Source organism: Silurus meridionalis, chromosome 9 (assembly GCF_014805685.1).
Source record: "Silurus meridionalis isolate SWU-2019-XX chromosome 9, ASM1480568v1, whole genome shotgun sequence".
In the NCBI taxonomy this organism is placed as follows: Eukaryota; Metazoa; Chordata; class Actinopteri; order Siluriformes; family Siluridae; genus Silurus; species Silurus meridionalis.
Genome location: NC_060892.1, coordinates 13,878,009 through 13,892,867, shown reverse-complemented (window position 1 = coordinate 13,892,867; position 14,859 = coordinate 13,878,009). Strand labels below are relative to the sequence as shown.

The 14,859-nt window shown below is 36.0% G+C and overlaps 1 protein-coding gene across 1 annotated transcript; it reads right to left on the bottom strand.

The window, feature by feature from the left end:
* Window positions 1-5,484: 5,484 nt before the first annotated feature.
* Window positions 5,485-13,366, bottom strand: LOC124391430 (trace amine-associated receptor 13c-like). The gene is made up of 3 exons (XM_046857995.1): window positions 13,020-13,366; window positions 7,319-7,664; window positions 5,485-6,538 (listed from the first exon to the last, which is right to left on the bottom strand). Exons 2-3 carry the CDS (start codon window positions 7,581-7,583, stop codon window positions 5,673-5,675), a joined length of 1,131 nt encoding a protein of 376 aa, XP_046713951.1. The 5' UTR covers window positions 7,584-7,664; window positions 13,020-13,366; the 3' UTR covers window positions 5,485-5,672.
* Window positions 13,367-14,859: the final 1,493 nt, after the last annotated feature.

Genomic DNA, 14,859 nt, shown 5'->3' with positions numbered 1-14,859 from the left:
TGCTTTTAGGGTAAAGGCCTTCTACAGAAGATATCAGACACGCTGTGCCATGAGCAGAGCATCTGGAGCTGTTTGTTGAAATGCCCTGCAGGAAAGAACAGTAAATATCACTTTCCTTGCATGACATTTACCAAAAGATTTTTTCTCAGTTATAGATCTAGTCAGCATAACGATATTCAATAGAATTACTCAGACACACCTTTGTGTACTTTATGATAGACATCACAGAAAGTAACAGTCATGATGTTTCCCACTGAGAATATGATCTGAGATCTTTCAGTTTGAGTGTTTTTAATCAATGCAGTTTGGTCCCTAACAATAGCGAGAGAAGGTCTGTTCTGCATGCAATTGTGCCTTGAGGCAACTATGGCTTCCTCTGGGGTAAAATGTGTACTGTTATATACTGATTTGCTTAGTCTAATGATAGAACACCCTCAGACATGTCAGAACCTGTGGTCATATTTGTATTGTATATCTAGTATATAATATCTGCAGTGTTTATGGTCCTGTAGAGTTTCTTGGTGATTTTGGCCCACACCAATTTAGGTTTATATTTGTTTCATTTGAGAATGTTTGTACAATTAATTTACACTCACATTTGTCTGAGTTATGCAATTGTTCTCTTGATCTCTTGGTTGTCTTCTTCCTTTCTTCCTACCTTTCTTTCTTTCTTTCTTTCTTTCTTTCTTTCTTTCTTTCTTTCTTTCTTTCTTTCTTTCCTTCTGATTTACCTGTTCACTTCTGCTTTTTTTTGTAACTGGTGTATTTACTGTAGGTTAAGATCACAACACTTTATTTGTACACTGTTATCTCCATTCAGTAATACTAATATTTTAATCAACGAATATAATCATCATTTTCTTATTTGTTTCAGAGGCATGATTGATGGATCTACATGCCATATTTCATTGCCCTCGTTTATTTTCAACCCAGCATGCACAAACCAATTTCGCTCTGGTTATTTTGGTTGTTTCTGTATGAGTCAGCACTTAAGCCTGTTTTCATAAGATCTCTGAAAATAAACATTGGAAATGGAGTTTGTGGTTTAAAAAACCCATAGGTGGGTTATATTCATTTTCTTTCACCCACTGTATTCTGAATAAAAGTGTATTTCGGCTTGGAAAACTAAAGAAGAAAGTAAACAATGGTCAGCTAAATACTGCAGGCTGCTTTTGCCTGTCGCCTTGCCAACCACATTGTTTGTAAAGCACTGAGTTCCATATTTGCTTAAAAAAGGAGTGTGGCCAGATGAAGGCAGCAGCCATTAAGCAACACTATTGTGACCATTACAACACTAATACTGTAAAAGAGAAAAAGAATAGAGGCTTTTTACTTGTCACATATACACTACATCAAGTAATTTATTTTTCTTTGCAGTTCCCAGCTTGTTAGGACTGGCTTCGAAGTGCAGGGTCAGCCATGACACAACATGCTAAATTAAGGGCCATGCTCAAGGTCCCAACAACGGCAGCTTGGCCGTTCTGGGACTTGAACCACCAACCAAACTGATTTGGTTGGTGGTTCACTATCCTTAACTATCAGGTGTGTTTTTCTTTTTAGGCAATTAATGCTATTGGTGTTAAGGAAAAGGCCCTGTAGTTAACCTGCTAACTTCAAAGTCACCTTGAACCCACCTTAGCACGTCGGCCAAGCCCTGCATATTCAAATCTGTGGTTTACGCAAATGCCTAAGAATTTTCTTTGTTTCACTGGTGTTCTGACTGCAAATTATTTTTATCTGCTTCTAAAAAAAAACCCTTGTTTACATTTCACGTGCACAATTCATGAAGACATTAGGCGAAGCATAAAGTCAAGTGAACTAGGATGAAGGAGAAGCACATACTGTATATGTAGGGTACAAGAATACAAAGCAATTCATTACCGTTGCTTAAAAGTTTGGCATGATTTGTTTTCACGTAGAAATATCTCTTCAGTGTTAATATAATATGCTCACATTTACACTCAAACCCTGCTCTCTCACTCTCTAGCTCAAAAATAAGTATTTGCCCATTGTCTTCCAGTTTTGTAAGCATCCGGGCCTAAAATGTCTATTTGTAGTCAGGTGTATTTCATACAATAAAAATGTAACAGAATTAGTTAAGCTAGCAAGCTTCTTAAACACCCTATTCCAGTCTTTCTCAAATAGTGGGGCGCAAACCCTTAAGAAATAAACCCTTAAGAGACACCATGAAAAAATATTTAACAGGGATGAAAAAAGGCGGAGAGAGACGGAGATAATGAGACCATTGTAAATCTCCCGAAACCTAAGATAAGGAAATATGACGAAGCCTATGTAGCTCTTGGCTTCACTGTGACTACAGTGGGAGACGAGGAAAGACTGGTATGTTTACTGTGTATAAAAATGTTGGCAGCAAACAGCATGAAGCCAAATAAATTAAGGCGTCACTTAAAGACATTACACCCCAATTACGCTGATAAGCCGCTTGAGTTTTTCAGCGACTAAAAAACAATGTTAATAAAGTTATTCTTTGTTGTAAGGTGATCTATATTTCTTTCTTTTTTATTTTTTGTTTTCTTTAATGTTAATAAGAATACAATGTTATGCAGATGTGTACTTATAACAATTTTATAGACAAATTATACTATTTACAGTCGCGGCAGAGAGCTGGGGGGCACGAAATGTTTACTTCTTTCTAGGGAAGGCGTAACAGAAAATAATTGAGAAGTACAAATAAAAAAAAAAGTTAGATATTTGATTAGGTAAAGCAGTATTCATGTTTGCTTGCTACCAACATTTGGCTTACTTTCATGTGTACTTTCATAAAGCGCTTGATGGAAAGCTAGCTACCATTAGCATTTTTGGGTTGTTTGCTAGCACATTGTACAGTACTTCCGATAGAGGGAAATAGTAATACAGTAATTTTGGGGACAAATAGGTTTTGGGTTATTTATTTCAATTGTTATTAACACATAGATTTTTTTTTAAAAACAAGGTCAAGAGAAAGCTGCAATGCTACAATAGTAAAATGTCCAAACAATAAATCTTATGCTGACAGAGTTTAAATCAATGTCCTGAATGTCTAGATTTGTCTACCAAAATTAAGCTAATTGAATATATATCTATATCCCAAAGTTACTGTAGATTGGCTAGCTTGTTGACTAGAAGTTTCATAGATTAGTAATTAAGGCACTAATCAGGGAGTCAAGTCAAGTCAAGAGGCTTTTATTGTCATTTCTACTATACACAGTTGTACACGGTAAACAGTAAAAACGGGACAACGTTCCTCCGGAACCCTGGTGCTACACTAAACAACATAGAGCTACAACACAACACAAGCTATATAAAGTGCATCGAGTGCAACGAAGTGCAAACAGTACAGACAGACAACACAAGAAAAGACAAAATACCAAATATAGCGCCGACCAGTAAACCTAAAAACTATACCCGGGAATGAATATAACCAGAACAATGTAGTGCAAAAAACAGCAGCAGTCAAGAGGTGCAAGGACTAGAGCATGTAAACAGTATACTATAATACAGTCAAAGGTGCAAAAAAAGCATTTAACAGTATAATAAGTGAAAGGTGCATAAAACAGCAGTAAGAGAGTGGTACGGTCAAGTATAAATAATAATAAATAAATAAATGGTGACGGAATGGATTGAGATGGGTAATGAGTGTGTGTTAAGTGTTCAGTCCAGATTGTACAGTTCGGTAACACACATTTGAGTGAGTGTGTGTGCGAGTGAGTGTGTGTGAGTTCCGTTTCAGTTCTGTGTGTTGAGAGTAAAAAGTGTGTGACGTGTTGGCCACATCGATGGTTCACTATTACCTTTTTAGAGCTAATAAAAAACTTCTGATTCATTGTATTTTCATGTCAACAGCTTGTTATCCTTGTTAAACCTCTGAACTGATTACTTATTTTGTATATATGACACAAAACTTAAATATTTTATATGTTTGGGTTTTTACAGTGACTGATGAGGAAAGCCTTTAGAAGGCTTTACTGTTACTTGTCACATGTACACGTTACACCACACTAAAATTCTTTTTTCACAGCGATGTTAGGATGCTTGGGTCAGAGCACAGAGCCAGCTATGATGCAGCGTTCTTGGAGCACAGAAGGTTAAGGGTCTTGTTTGAGGTTCTAACAGTGGAAGCTTGGCGAGCTTGAACCCAGAGTCTTAATCACTGAGCTACCACTAGCCAGAGCTGCCACTGCTTAGTGAGCTAGGTAGCTAATTGAGATGAACCCAAGCATTTTTATGAAGGCATCCACGTTTTTTCTGTTTTTTTTTTAGTTTGTGAAAACATGTCAAGTTTGAAAATAATGTGATTCCAAATTCAGACCTCCCACATCTGAGTTTATTTGAATATGGCACAATTACTGAAATATCAGCAAATCTTTTTACAATAAAAAAATAAATATCAAAAACATTTAAGTTTATAAATAAAGGTTATAAGAAAGTGCAAAAAGAACTTTGGTTACAATAAATAAAAAGTATATCTTTAATAACAACAACAACAACAATAATAATAATAATAATAATAATAATAATAATAATAATAATAATAACTGGTTTTAGTTGAAATAATATGCTGTGAATTATCCATGAATAGTTCACTGATTTCAAAAAGTGATTTATTTTTAACTCTACATGTCCCATATATTTGCATATATTAGATTTAAATTGTTTTCACTATCAACCTCATATGTGTAGTAGTTTAGGAAAACCTGTCACATGACACTCTGAATTCTTAAAAACTGTCATGTTCCACATGTGTTAATTCATAGTTTTGATGCCTTTAGTGTGACTCTACAATTTTCATAGTCATGAAAATAAAGAAAACTCTTTGAATGAGAAGGTGTGTCCAAACTTTTGGTCTGTACTGTATATATATATATATATATATATATATATATATATATATATATATGCCTCTTAAAGAAGAAGTTACAAGTCTGTGAGAGCCAGAGATCTTGCTTATTTGCAGGTGACCAAATACTTATTTTCCACCATAATATGCAAATAAATTCTTTAGAAATATATATATATATATATATATATATATATATATATATATATATATATATATATATATATATATATATATATATATATATATATATATATAAATAAATAAACATGGTGACATTGACATGTTTTACTGCATTAGCAAAGATCTTATTTTGTAAGGAGCCAGTAAACACAGCATTGAATACATACAGTCTGCCTAACGTCATCCTAAACCTAATTGTCTTTTTTCGTGATTTGATCACGGTTCTGAATAATTACATGTAGTAGTGAAATAGATATAAGCCTAATCAATTCAGAACGCAATTAGCAGAGGTGGACATGTGCACCAGTCCTATATCTATAGCAAAATTATTATATATGTTTTTTTGGAAGTTTGAATAGAGAACCTTTACTCCACACAAACTCTGCCCAGAACAGTGTTTGTGGCTTGTGGTCTTTCATTTAACACAATGTATCTCTTCGGTATGAGAGGAACGGCATGTTTTATTAAAATGTAGTAGACTGAAAATAAGATACTTCCCACTAAAATGAAGTAAAAGTTCACAGACAGACCAAGCCAGATTTTTAAATGCTAGAACTTTGCTACTGATGGATGCCACCACACAAGTATCAAGGTGAAATGCAGTACATATTCCACTGGGATGGATCTGGGGTAGAATATATACCTGACAATGTCAGCTTTTCTCAGAGTTTTGTGGTGAACGATCCCTATAAAAAAGAATCGACAACCCTCTTCTAAAGCGGCGATCCCTGATGCTGTATATAATTACATTACAGCAACTGTTCCCTGTCAGGATCCAGAAGGCAAAGAAAGAGAAGTTGCACCATGTGTAGCCAACTATGTTGCCCAGCACAAAAATGGCAATAGGCGAGAACGAGGCTGCAAAAGTAAAGGTGAGGATGCCAATCGTTTTGGCTGCCTTGATATCTGAAAAAGCAGGTTTTTGAGAGCAGGTGCTTGTGCCTCCCTCGAGCCCTTCGGAAAGGAGCTTGCGCTTTCGGGTGTAGCGGCAGATGGTAATGAAGGACAAGATGTTAACAATCAAAGTGAAACCCAGGAGTGTGAAGTCGAAGACTGGAAATAGCAGCAATATATTGGTGTCAGCAGGCAACTGATAACCCACCAGGAGTGGCACATAGTTACACATTCGGCTGCACTCATTATACTCCAAAGTAAAGCTTTCGCTCAAGATTAGGGGTGCAATCGCAAGCATGAAACTGCTTGTCCATGAGGCGAGGATCAGAAGCAAAGTCCGCCGCCGGGTCACGAGTGTATCTTTCTGTAATGGCCATAAAATAGCTACACTGCGCTCCACTGTCATCAAGAAGATAGTGCTGATTGAGACAAAAGTGCAACCAGCAAACAATGGGCCGATCACCATGCAGGGCTGCCAGGAACTGGAAATTTTTTGTGCTGAGACATTAGATCCACTCTGGTACCACATCGGAGGGGTGCTGTTTACCATGATGGATATTTCAGTGTAAACAGAGAAAGGCACCACCACCATCCCGACTATCATGTCAGCTATGGCCAGAGATACTGAAAAGAAAATGACACCAACAGATGACAGCAAATCATAGATTTTATAAGACCTTGATAACAAATTATGTATACTGTACTCTCATATTTATTTATATTTATAAAGGTATATTTCCATGAATGTTCGCTGATACAATTAATAAATATTTGTCATTTATTATTTTAAGTACAGATAAACTTGCGGAGGTGAGGAAGTGGAAAGTAACAAAGTATGATTAATTTAAAGTAACAGTGAACAATTGTTTAGAAGTATTTACAAGTATTTTGAATTAACAAAGAATGATTGCTTTGATCCAAAATCTCTCAATCGTTTATATGTAAAAATGTTTCATAATTTTGCATCAGCACTTTGAAGTAACTATGTATAAATATTTTTAAATAACAAAGATGATTTGCTTTGAATTTACAACTTCAATTATTTTGCTGTAGTAAATTCAAATATGATTTGCTTTGAATTTACAACTTCAATTATTTTGCCGTAAAAGTGTAGCATTACTTTGAAGTAACATGGTTTAAACATTTTAACAAACACTAATTGCTTTGAAGTAATAACTTACAATTAGTTTGAAGTAACAATGTAAAGTTTCTTTAAATTAGCATGTTATTAATTTGAAATAGTTTACTACAACTACTTTAAAGTTACAACTAGAGATTAGGTGGTCTGTGTTTGTATTTAAAGATTTTGTGTTTAAGATTAAGATCTTCACACTGCCCTCTTCTGTATCCCTTGTTACACTGCTAACTTTTGTACTATCTAAACATGTAAATGGCTGCACTTACCTTTGAGGTAGCCCTGTGGTGTACGTGACTGGCGGGTTTTCATGAACACGGTGAGCGTCACCACATTGCCGATGACAATGGCGAATGCCAGGCTGACCATGAATACCACAGTCAGTGTAATTTTCAATAATCCACAGCAGCACATGGTGCAGGGAGGCTTTTGAGAACGAGCTACTCCTGTAGATCCATCAGATGTGTGATTCAAAATATTGATTAGCATGCCGGCACCCCAGGGCACACTGAGGTTTGCGGTCACTGAGGTCATTCTGGACTTTTACTCCCTTTGTAAAAGGTTAAGGTGAAGTGAGTGCATCATTGGGGCCTTCAGGAATAGATTTAACACAACCTGTAGAATAGTTAGAAAAGACAGAAAATACATTGTGGTAGGTCTGCCAATATAATTATAAATTAATATTCCTCTTATACTACTAATATATGTGACATTTTAGAATAAACACATGAATTGAATTTATTAAAATCATTCAGGTGGCTAGCAAGCATTTACTGCTGAAAAAAAAAACTACAACCATGAAAAAGATCTTAATGGTTTAAATTGCAAATAGCATTACAAACCATTAGCTGTTAAGCATTAAAACATTACCTAATTGTTTCCATTACACAGTCTGTTTACATCACAAAATCATTATCATTAAACCACATAACCAATTGTAGGAACATATTTAAATCTAAATGCTTAATAATGTACTAATGACCCCTACTGATATCCAGTGTTTCCTATTGGACCAAATGGTATCAGACATAAGACTCCCATGGACCATTAAAGTTTCCATTGAAACGCATACAATTTCCATTATATCTATTAAAACCATTACAACAAAAGGAAAGTAAAAATTCCATTCTGAACATTTTGACGCTTGGTAATAACAGTTAATTATATCTTGTCGCAGGAGGGGCATAATTGTAAGTTACATGCACTAATGTGTGTAGATTACTTAATGAGTGTCTGCAAATCAATATATAGTTCAGTTACAGACAATACTTTTATAGAATGTGTGTGTGTGTGTGTGTGTGTGTGTGTGTGTGTGTGTGTGTGTGTGTGTGTGTGTGTGTGTGTGTGTAAAACTTGGCTTGCAGTTCCACGCCACCCACCAATCCCCTTACTCCAGCTGTTGCCTCTGTCAATACGTATAATCTGAATACATTCCCTCTGGCAGTCTTTGCACTAATCTTAACCTTAAGTGTGAAACAGAGGCCCAGCTGCTGCTATTGCTTGCTAGATGTGACAGGATCCCAGAAGGAACTCAGACTCTCTCTCTCTCTCTCTCTCTCTCTCACACACACACACACCCACACACACACACACATGCAATCTAATAGGGAACATAGATTCCCTTCAGTGGACATTTTCTGATTTTTAAGTGTTGACCATTGTGTAGCATCATATCTTCTGTTCGTATACAGAAGATATATATCTAGTGAGGAGACAGTTGTTGAAGTTTTGGGAGAGGAATGTTGTCCTATAAGTGTTTGATACAAGATTCTAGCTGCTCAGCAATTCTGGGGACCTTTGTTGTGTTTTTATTTTAATGATATTCCAAATGTTTTCAAATGCTGAAAGGTCCAGACTGTAGGCAGGCCAGTTCAGCACCCAGGCACTACAAAGTCATGCTATTGTAATAGATGCAGTATGCAGTTAGCATTATATTGCTCAAATATGCAAGGCCTGGAAGCATTTGTTGCTCTAAAACCTGTATATACCTTTCAGCATTGATGGAGGCTTTTCAAATGTGCAAGCTGCCCATTCCACAGGCACTAATGCACGCCCATACTATCAGAGACGTGTCTTTTTGAACTGAGCTCCAATAAAAAACAGATGGTCCTTCTCCTCTTTAGTTTAGAGGATGTTGTGTCAATGGTTTTGAAAAGAAATTCCATGGTTTTGGTCAGAAATTCATCTGACCACAGAACAGTTTTCCAGTTTGCTTCAGTAAATTTTAAATGAGCTTTGGCAACAGAGAGGATGGCGGTATTTCAATAATTGTAACGCATGCCTTCATTTTTGTATAATAGAGATTTCACCTGCGTTTGTCAATGAGATAGCAAACTGTGTTCACAGACAATAAATTCTCTAGATGTTAATGAGAATGAATCATGACTCTTTTAAATGCAGAGGGCCTGAATATTGATTTTTGCACTTGTTTCTTGTGCACAAAGATTTCTCCAGATTCTTTAAAACTTTTGATGATATTATGTACTGTAAATGATGAGATAGTCAACTGTTTTGCAATTTTATGTTTGGGGACATTATTCTGAAATTGTTTCACAATTTGTAGACAAAGTCTTTTACAGATTAGTGATGCTCTGTCCTGTTGCCAGCTAACCTAATTAGCTGCAAAACTGTTCAATTATAGTAACACTTACTTTTTCCAGATTTTTGTTGCCATCCCAACTTTTCTGAGACATGTTGCAGCCTTAAAATCTAAAACAATTTTTTTTCTTAAAATGTTACATTTCCTCAGTTTAAGCATTTGATATGTTTTCTATGTTCTAATGTGGATACAGTAAGGGTTTATGCGATTTGCAAATAATTATATTCTGTTTTAATTGCATTTTACACGGTGTCCCAACTTTTTGGATTTGGGGTTGTATCTTATTTTAAAAAGCTTGAGAAAAAAAAATTAGGATTGAAATGAAGCAAATTTCTCATCAGGTTTTCCAACCTAATAATATTTGCATTATATTTGTATTTAGCTGCAATCTATGGGGTCTAAGAACCAGGCAGTCTTTTTCCTCATTTAAAAATACAAATGTTCAGATTCTTCATAATGTTTTGAAACCAAGCAAAACATTTGTACAGTATTATGCGTATTATGCATTTTGTAAAACAGTGTCCCCTCCTAGTGGACAGCCTTTGTGAGGTAACTATGTGAATTTACACTATTGTTTAGACTGATACACGACTTTTAAAAGCAAATCACACTATCTAAAGGAGAGTAATTACAGAACTGAAAGTCATCTGGCACTAACATACCCTCATGATATAGGATTATACATATATATATATTTAACATCAATACAGACTCCATTCATTTCCATAAAAGGTGTACTGTACTTGACGCCTGTGTCTTAGCCCCATTCTTTGTTTAATACTTCTCTGGGTGAGTGAAGACGTTTAAAAAAAGGAGAAGAAAGTAATAACAGCCAGAAGGTATTAGTTTGATACTTCCCCAAACTCTGTCTTAAAGCCTGCTCTTCTCTTTCTTCCACCATACCAACAAGTCTCTTAGAAACTCAAGATTGTTTTTCTGATTCTACTTCTCAAAAATAATAAACATTAGGATTAGGAGTCCAATTTCTACTGTAAACTTGCATTTGCTTCAGTTTCATCTGCTAGATCTCAGCATGACATAGTTAGCCATGGCATTTTACTCTTTTCCTCTGTTGACATTTTTGACTCGGATATAAACAGAAGAAAAACGTGTATGCAGCTTGTAATCTTGCATTAGTTACCAATATTATATAAAGAAATACATTTATATATGATTTTTACAAAAAATTGATGAGTGCCTCTTTCATAACTGGTATATAAACAACTCCTCACCAAACACCTAATCATATTAACAAACATTTTTTATCCATTTAAATGTGGAGCATCTACTAAGTCCCTGGATATGATGATACTATATAAACACTAAAATCAATCTATTAATATACATGTTGCATTCTTACAGAGGACTTTAATTAACATTTTCTTAACTATTTGAAGGAAGCATTAAAATGTTCTGTAATATAATACAGCACACTATAATTGCTAAACATAAAGTGTTCCCCAGTGGTCTCCGCATTTTTTTCATGTATCTTGCTTAACCAGATTATATGCATGCACATGATATATCAGAGCACAGTCACGAAGAACCATATATTACCCTAAAAAGTCACTTAAGTATCCAATTAACTCTTTTAATGATGCACATATAATTTAATTCTGCCAGTGTATATATGTTCTTACCTTCATATTATATGTTTCCTCCTTTGTAATATGTAAAAACACAAAACAGTGTTCATTTATCAGCATGATGCTTGAAATCCAGAAGTTATATTGTGCTACATCCGGGATAGGTTTAGACATCAAGAGATGTTGAGTGTCAAGTCCACTGAAATGCATCTTGCAAACTTGATCAGAAGAGAGATTTCTGATCCCTCCTCACATCCTTTGCTTTTCTGTCATTCTCTAATTCTCATTCTTTCTCTCTCTCTCTCTCTCTCTCTCTCTCTCTCTTGCTACCTTGCACACCCCTCCCCTGGATTGCTTCATCCAATGGTAGCTGCATTTTCTTTAATCATCTCATCTCTTGTACCTGTTTCCTGCACCACATCCTCCTTTTCCTCGGTTTCTCTTTTCTGTTCTTTTTTTCAATAGTTATTTCTCCAATACTCTACCGTTAAGGGTTGATTCTTTTACTCTAAGCTCGAAAGCTATTCCTTTACTCACTTTCTTTAACATATGCATGCTTTCTTTCCATTTAGACACATTTGCACAGTATACAGTATAAGCTGTAATTGAGAGTAATCAGGGAAGTGGTAGCTCTTAGGTAGCAAGGAGGCAGTTTATGGATGTGCTGAGGGAAGACATGCAGGTAGTTGGGTTTAAATACATAGATGTAGAGGACAGAGGGGTATGGAGACAGATGATCCGCTGTGGCGACCCCTAATGGGAGAAGCCAAAAGAAGAATAAGAATAAGATTTATCTTGCCCTTATATTTGAATTGTAATTAAATTCGGATCTGTGTGGGTTTGTTTGGTGAGAGTCTTTCTATTTATGGTTGTGTGATTTCTTTGAGTCTCCTGGCTTCTCCTGGCTTCCCGAGTCTCCTGGCTTCTTCAGTCTTCCCGAGTCTCCTGTTTTCCCTAGTCTCCTGGCTTGTCCTGTCTTCACAAGTCTTCTGGCTTCCCTAGTCTCCTGGTACCTAATGTCCACCTGAGTTTCCCTGTTCGTTGGCTTTTCCTGTCTTACCGAGTCTCCTGGTTTTTCCTGTTTTCCTGAGTTCTCCCGAGTTCTTCCAAGTCTCTGGTCTTCTGGTACCTCCTGTTTTCCTGAGTTTCTTTGTTCTGTTTTGACATTACTTAAATTTGAATTAGTCTTGTTTTATTATTTTGTATTGGCAACCCACTCTGCCAGTGTTAATTTTTGGTTCCCTTTCCTAGAGCTTGTTTGCTGGACTTATTATTTTTATTAACAGAAATCATGCCATTGCACATCTTGAGTGTGTCTCTGCAGTCAGGTTCCAATGCCTCCCCATGGCAGACTGCTAAATTGTCTACCAGTTGCTCTAGCGACCCTGGTTCGAGACTAGCTCTTGACCCTGACAATAACTGTACTATTACTTACAGGGTGAGAACAGAATACGTACACAGGACCCATAAGGCATTAAATGTCTTACAGCCACTTTATAAACAGGTCTCTTGCAAAAGGCAACACAAGACAGGCTGCATGACCTCTTAAAAGGCAATGTGAACCTTGTGATACATTTAAAAAAAAAAATATTTCAGTTTAAATGTTTGTTTATATTATACTAGTACATTGCTGCATGAACAATCCTACTCCATCAGTTACTGGAAATATGACTTGAAAAGGTGTGTGACGTTGAATAAAGTAAGTAAAAATTGACCTGACACAAAGTGGAGTACATTAAAATTGTTGTTACATTAAAAGTGGATGTTATAACAGGGGCCTCTAACCTTTTTTGTGCATCACAACCCAGGCCAGTTTTGATAATATTCTTCATGGACTGGTTGGGGTGTCTGTGTGGGTGAAATATAAATTGAATCATGCTATATATAAATTTGGATAGTGGCTCTTAAATAGCAAAATACACAATAAACAGTAAGGTCATATCTGTAGACATTTTCCACAGTAGCTTCTTGCAAATTTCCATGGCCTGGTACTGGGTTGCACCATGGTGGTTTGGGACTTCTGGCTTACAGTATATTGGCTGTTAGGTCTAGAATTCTAAAATTAGAAAATGACATTTATTTGAATGATGTTTGAAAAAATATATTACAGTAAGAGAGAGAGAGAGAGAGAGAGAGAGAGAGAGAGAGAGAGAGAGAGAGAGATTTTGAGTATGTGCCACATCTCCACTCATAATAAAGCTGTTGGTGTTAATTCCTTGTGCCTTTTTTTCATTATATATTATTTATTTCAGTGTTATTGGTTTGGGTTGAAAGAGGCAGATATAGAGGACAGAGGGGTATGAAGACGGATGATCCACTGTGGCGACCCCTAATAGAAGAAGTTGAAAGAAGAGGAAGATTATTTATTTTAACGTTATCTCCACAAGTTCATAAAATTCATCTTGTGCCTTCATCAAAATTGCCATATTCAACATAGTAAAATGACACTCAGAAATCATCTATTTGGCTCAACAAGGAAATTAGGCAATGTTTACATTATCTGCCCCACACTGGGACTGTAACTGTATGTTGCTATAGTTACAGTTGTTTATAAGTTTGATTAATTTTAAAGACTGATTAAACTGACGAGAACTATCTGTTCGTTAAATGGTTTTCACATACACCTTCCAGCCAGTTATATTTTAGTATTTAAACAGGACATGGTGTATAGTAGTTTATAAAATAGCATTTGATGCAACACTGTGACATTTAGTTTCAGATCCACTCAAGACTTTACATTTTTGTAACATACATCAGCTCTACCCAACTGAATCCACCTCTTAATACCACCACTATCACGTTGCAATTATAGAAACTATCAATACAATACAAAAACGCAATATAACGTGGCATTACAGAGAGAGAGGCATTTCATATATGGAGGGTGAATACCATTTTACTGCGGCTAGAAACCCAGTTAAGAAAATCCCAAACCTCTACACTACACTACCTCTACAATATTTGTCTAATAACATGACCAAAAAATCAAAATGTAAATAAAATACAACCTACTCACCAGAGATGCAGACTCATAATTTGCACCGCTCCTCAGAGGCTGTAATCCAGTGGTACCGCTCATATTCACTGGTTTGAAAGTGGGGAACAAAACCTTTCCCAGGCTGAGACAAGCTAGCTAGCTTCGGGGTCGGACAACCTCTCCTCATAATGTTTAGCTTTTCTTCAAAATGGATTTTTAAGTATATAAATTTTTCTTTCTCTATAGGCATAAAAAAGTCTAATTTAGATGTATTCATGTGTGCGCTACACACGTGTTTTGCCAGTCAAACTTGACTGTAACAGTTTCCCTCTGACCAACCAATCAGAGGATGGAAAAATGCTGATGCTATTCTGGGCCAGCTAGCTGGCTCTGTAAGGTGAATATGAAATCTGATTCGTTAAAGAAACATATCTATTTATTAAGGAGACTATGGTAAAAAAAAAAAAAAAAAGGTTTGCAGAAAAGACTTTGCAGGCCCTGGGCAGATTAGATTGACCTGGCTGCACATAGAGGCTGAAATCTGATTGGACAAAAAAATCTAACATCCACATCCACATACTGGAAGCAGTACAGCCAAGAGAAACACTAATGAAGAGAATAAACTGTTGGGAATAAATAATACAATGT